Source organism: Athene cunicularia (assembly GCF_003259725.1).
Source record: "Athene cunicularia isolate RWA chromosome 18 unlocalized genomic scaffold, athCun1 chr18_part1, whole genome shotgun sequence".
NCBI lineage: Eukaryota > Metazoa > Chordata > Aves > Strigiformes > Strigidae > Athene > Athene cunicularia.
Window position 1 is genome coordinate 598,126 of NW_020799123.1, and position 5,342 is coordinate 603,467.

The following is a 5,342-nucleotide window of genomic DNA, read 5'->3' on the forward strand; positions in this document are numbered from 1 at the left end:
TATGGTCTATTTAGCCTGTAGGTAGGCCAAAAGCAAAGTACAGCTGTGTGAGGAAGGAATGGAGGGGTACATCCATCAGTTTTCTTCTTTCCTCTTGCCTGGGGCAACGCCACGTGGAACCTGTTGTGTGAGAGGTGACAAGGCTGCCCTTTGAGGTGATGTGCTGAGGAGGGGTGTTGGTGCCATGCAGTGTGTGAGAAATGGGCCCTGAGGGGCTCCAGACAGGGCTCCGTGTTTTGTCCGCTGCAGAGGGACTAGGAGCAGGTGGTGGCAGCAGCTGAGGGAATCCAGGGGAAGAAAGATGGCACCACTTAAGGGCACTATCAATGTGTCATAACAGCACTCTGTGTGCCAAAAATCATCTCTGCCAAGGAACTGCTGGTCCTTCATGGTGCATTGTAACTGTGACTTCTGGCAACTTACTCAGAGACTATTGTTTAGGGTTTGTGACTGCCAAGATCACAGACAAAAGCAAGGAAACAAAAAAAGGCAAGCAGTCACCCTCTCTTGCTTCTCACATGGGAAGTTAGCTGTGCTGAAAGGACAACGAGAGAAGCATTAAAAGAATGTGAGGGCAGGAGCAGGACAAGGAGCTCCTGCAGGTGGAAGCGAGCACTGGCTGGACTACCAGTAGCCTCCACAGGAATGGCCAGCTTCTAAGCTTGTGGGTCTTCAATCCAGGGTTCACATAAGCTTCTCCCTTCTCCCAGCTAGGAAAAGTAAGGAAACTTGTTTTGCAGCAAATTATCCCAAGCTTGTTCAGAAAAAAAAAAAAAAAAGAAGGCACTGCTCATAGTGTGTATGCAGAGGAATCTACAGTCTTTATTCTCTAGACATTGAGGTGGGTACAAAGACTCATTACAGAAGAAAGTGACTGACAGGTTCACATTTTGTGCATCCCTCAGGTCACTTTGTTGCATTATGACATCCTCACTCCTCCTCTTCTATCTTCCTATGAAACTCCCGGCTCTTTGCTCGGAGCTTGTTGACCTGGGACTCTGCAATGTCAGCCCGCTCCTCAGCTTCCTCCAGCTCGTGCTGGATCTTGCGGAATTTGGAGAGGTTGACATTGGACAGCTCCTCCTGTGCGGGGAGAGGGAGTCGGTGGTGAGGAGCCCAGGGCAGGGGGTTCACTCCTCCTGTGCCTCGGCCTTCGGGGCTGCGGCTCTTCCCTGAGGGAAGGCACAAACCTCCATCCCCCACCCATCACCGCTTACACGGAAGCCTCACACAGACCTCCTCATCCTCTCCCTTTTAGAAGATTCATTGTAGACAGAGCACAACAAGATTTGAACATAAATGTGCTCTGGAATTGGGGAAGGAAACAAACTGAGCAGCTGGAAATCAGATTTTGTTAGCTCTGGAATTAAATGTTCAACTGCATCTGCAGATCCTGAGAAGGGGTTAGGAATGTGTACAGGAGTCCATGAGACCTCCTCCATGTCCCTCTCACAAATCTCCTCACCTGAGTCCAAAAGCCCTTGTCTCTACTGGACTGTCTGCAGGAGCAGAGAAGGTATGCACAGACATTTGTAAATTCAGGGGCTGCAGGACTTCCCTCGCTTCATCCCTCATTGCTGCATGCCCAGAAAAAGGCAAAGGCTCCTTGCACAATTCTAAATGCATTGCACAATGTGCATTGCTCGACAGGGTACCTCCAACACCTTCTCCCTTCATGGAAATTTCCCTGCCCGTAGACAAAAAGTGGAGTTCCATTCAGCAGATGAGCATATGCTCAATCAGAAGGATTTCTTATGCAACATTTCCCGTGTTCCTAGGCACAGAAATCTGGAGATCTGGCAGGCCACTTGCTTCCACTTAACTACCAAGCTTCTCTGGATTGCAGGGGGCACAGGCATCTTTCATAACAATACTTATATGAATTTCACAATTCTGAAAATGCGTTCTTTTCAGAACTTCTTAATATATTGTACTATCGGTATTGTTAATAAGAACTCCTTCTTCGAGACTACTTTGTTGTCCTAATGTAAAGAAAATGTTAGGTGCACTTGCCCTCCTCATTCGCCTTCTTATCCCCTCACGGACACCATACTCAAAGGCTAGGCTAATTCATAAGCATTTCAAAGAACTTGAAGCCCTCCATTATTGTCCACTGACACTTTCCAAGTTGCCTGTAGGGATCTCCTCAATGACCATGCTACCCACTTGGAAAGCATTTCTTTCCTAGCACTCGGAGTGATACTTACAGCCTCTTCAGATTGTCTCTTGTAGGATTTCACCTTCATCTGCAGCTTGTCCACCAGATCCTGCAGCCTGAGAATATTCTTCCGGTCTTCCTCAGACTAGATCAGTTGACAAACAGGAGAATTAGTTGGTTTCCCCACCATGCGAATTAGAAATTCTCCTTGCCATTCAAGTGCAAAAATGTTTACTTCTTGCGAGAGGGCATGTCAGCCCAAGGAGGCCTCCTGCCTTACCTGGTAGGTCAGCTCCTTCACCCTCCTCTCGTACTTGCGCATGCCCTTCACAGCTTCAGCGCTGCGCTTCTGCTCAGCGTCAACCTCCGCTTCCAGCTCCCTCACCTGCAATGAGAAGCCTGGCTTTGGAGCTTCCGTGCTGCTTATTTGCATGACACGTTCTCTCACGCACAACTCAAAGCCCTACGCACTCTGGCCTCCAGCTTCTGGATTTGCTTCTTGCCTCCCTTCAGTGCCAACTGCTCGGCCTCATCCAGACGGTGCTGCAGGTCCTTCACCGTCTGGTCCAGGTTCTTCTTCATCCTCTCCAGGTGGGCACTGGTGTCCTGCTCCTTCTTCAGCTCTTCGGCCATCATGGCTGCCTGAAGGGAGCAAAGGGTGAAAGCCATTTTGGGGTTGGAGACATTTTGGGGAGAACACGTCCACCATTAGCAGTGAAAGGAGCCCCCAGCTCACATCTGTGATGGCCTTCTTGGCCTTCTCTTCAGCATTGCGGGCTTCCTGGATCGTATCCTCCATTTCACCCTGAATTTGGGCGATGTCTGTTTCCAGCTTCTTCTTGGTGTTGATCAAACTGGTGTTCTGTGTGAAGAGAGATAGCAAGACTTGTATTCTGAGGCCTGCAAAACCAAACCTAACGCCTGAGCTAAGGCTTTACTCTCCAACTTGCAATTCAAAATCTGGGATTATTTTAAAATGGTTGTTTCCAAAATCAGTGGCGGGCTCAGGTCATGGGCTCTGAAGCGTCCCTTCCCTTGTGGGCAGCAGCAGAGAGTCCTTTCTAGCCCACTGTCCTGCCCTATCCTCCGGTATATAGCAGCCCTCTATGGCTGCCAAGTGTCAACACAACGCCCTGACCTGGGTATGGAGGAGCTGAACACGTTCAGTGGCATCCAGGAGCTCCTGCTCAGCCACTTTCCTCGAGCGCTCCGTCTGCTCCAGGGCTGCCCGTAGCTCCTCAATTTCAGCCTGCAGCAGGTTTGCCCTGCGCTCCACCATGGCCACCTGCTCCTTCAGGTCCTCCTGTGTCCTGAGAGCATCGTCCAAGTGTATCTGGGTATCCTGTAAAAGAGGCAAGAGATATTGCAAGATGCTACGACAGCGTGCGCTTGGGTGCCAAAAACATTAGTGATGTCACTTCTCTTTCTCTAGCTTTGCTGAACGGACCTTGAGCACTGCCTGCGTGTTTCTCAGGTTCTTCTGTGCCTCTGCAGCCACGCGGTTGGCATGGCTCAGCTGGATCTCCATTTCATTCAGGTCTCCCTCCATCTTCTTCTTCAGCCGCAGGGCTTCGTTCCTGCTCCTGATCTCGGCATCCAGGCTGCTCTGCAAGGACTCCACGATTCGGAGGTGGTTTCTCTTCATCTGGTCAATCTCCTCATCTTTCTCTGCGATCTTCCTGTCAATCTCAGATTTCACCTGGTTGAGCTCAAGCTGGAGGCGCAGGATCTTGCCCTCTTCATGCTCTAGGGAGGCCTGGACAAATGGACACAAACATTTGTAACATCGATAAAGATACTGCTGCTTCCTAGGTGATCACATAATATTTCGGGAAATACTGCCAGAACAGAGCAGAACCAAGGATTTTTCAGCCATATTTCCTCATCGCTCATTTTTGGGGCAGACACCAGTGACTGTGGGTGTGTACCTCAGCTTCCTCTAGAGCAGCCTGGATTTCAGATTTCTCCTGCTCAATCTGCTTCTTGATTTTCTCCAGCTCATGAATCGCCTTTCCTCCCTCTGCAATCTGCTCCGTGAGGTCGGAAATCTCCTCTGCAAGGAAGGGTGAAAAGTGGCACGGTCAGGCTCAGAGCTGAAGCGGAAGGGCCCAGCCACACCAAGGTGACAAGTATCTTTGCAGAGCTGCAGGCGGTAGTGGTGGACAGGAGAAAGCCCTGCCAGGAGCAGAGGGCCAGGCACTTACGCTGCAAGTTCTTGTTCTCCCGCTTCAGCGTTTCCAGGTGGTCCAAGGACTCCTCATAGGCATTCTTCATCTTAAAGAGCTCCGTGCTGAGAGAGCGAGACTCCTTCTGGGAGGCTTCCAGCTCAGCCTGCGTTTCCTCATACTTCTGCTTCCATTCTGCCAGGATCTGAGGAGAAACGGGGCGTCAGTATGCAGGTGGCAGTCAGGAGGACATGCTCTGCCCAGGAGCCCCGGGGCTGGAGCCCAAAGACCTTGTCAAAGTTCTTCTGCTTCTTATCCAGAGCTGCGCAGGCAGCATTAGATCTCTCCACGTCGATCATCAGGTCCTCCACTTCATTCTGCAGCCTCTGCTTGGTCTTTTCCAGGGAGGCACATTTGGCATTCACAGCCTCAACGTGTTCCTCTGCATCCTGCAGGCGCTGTGCCAGCTTCTTCCTGGCAGGAGATAAGCAGAGCTCCCGGTTAGAACGTAGAGCAGAGACAATTTTCACAAGAGGGCAGTTGGCCACCTTGGGGGCTTCGAGACTAGTGCTTTTCACAGTGTTCCAAGATTACATGACGCCTAAAGCATCTACCAAGACTTTTCCTAGCACTTACTGATTATTTGTCATGTCTCAGCATTTCTAGCCATAAAGGCTACATTTGTCCTTCTAATCCACACTTTTTCCACAGCAAACTCTTCCCCTCTCTCCTCTACCACAAGGACACTATATCCCTGCCTTCATCCCACCCCTGTCCTAATGCACTCGAGGAGGCTCCAGTTTCCCTGACAGGCTCAGCCTTCTCCAGCCATTCCACATCCCATGTGCCACGTACTTGGCCTCCTCCAGCTCCTCCGTGCGCTGGATAGCATCCGTCTCGTATTTGGTTCTCCACTGGGCCACCTCGCTGTTGGCCTTGGACAGGGCACGCTGCAGCTCCCCCTTGGCTTCCTGCTCCTCCTCGTATTGTTCCCGCAGCAAGTCACAGTCGTGGCGAGC

General features: G+C 50.9%; 1 protein-coding gene across 1 annotated transcript in view; it reads right to left on the bottom strand.

Annotated features, from left to right (window-relative positions):
* Positions 1-798: 798 nt before the first annotated feature.
* The window catches only part of LOC113486756 (myosin heavy chain, skeletal muscle, adult-like), a 26,215-nt gene continuing 21,671 nt past the window's right edge, over positions 799-5,342 (bottom strand). Inside the window, exons 33-39 of the mRNA XM_026860979.1 lie at positions 3,606-3,914; positions 3,297-3,500; positions 2,895-3,020; positions 2,630-2,800; positions 2,439-2,543; positions 2,208-2,303; positions 799-1,083 (exon numbers count right to left, since the gene is read on the bottom strand). Coding sequence (XP_026716780.1) covers positions 931-1,083; positions 2,208-2,303; positions 2,439-2,543; positions 2,630-2,800; positions 2,895-3,020; positions 3,297-3,500; positions 3,606-3,914 — 1,164 coding nt within the window. The 3' untranslated portion in view covers positions 799-930. The remainder of the gene's footprint in view (positions 1,084-2,207; positions 2,304-2,438; positions 2,544-2,629; positions 2,801-2,894; positions 3,021-3,296; positions 3,501-3,605; positions 3,915-5,342) is intronic.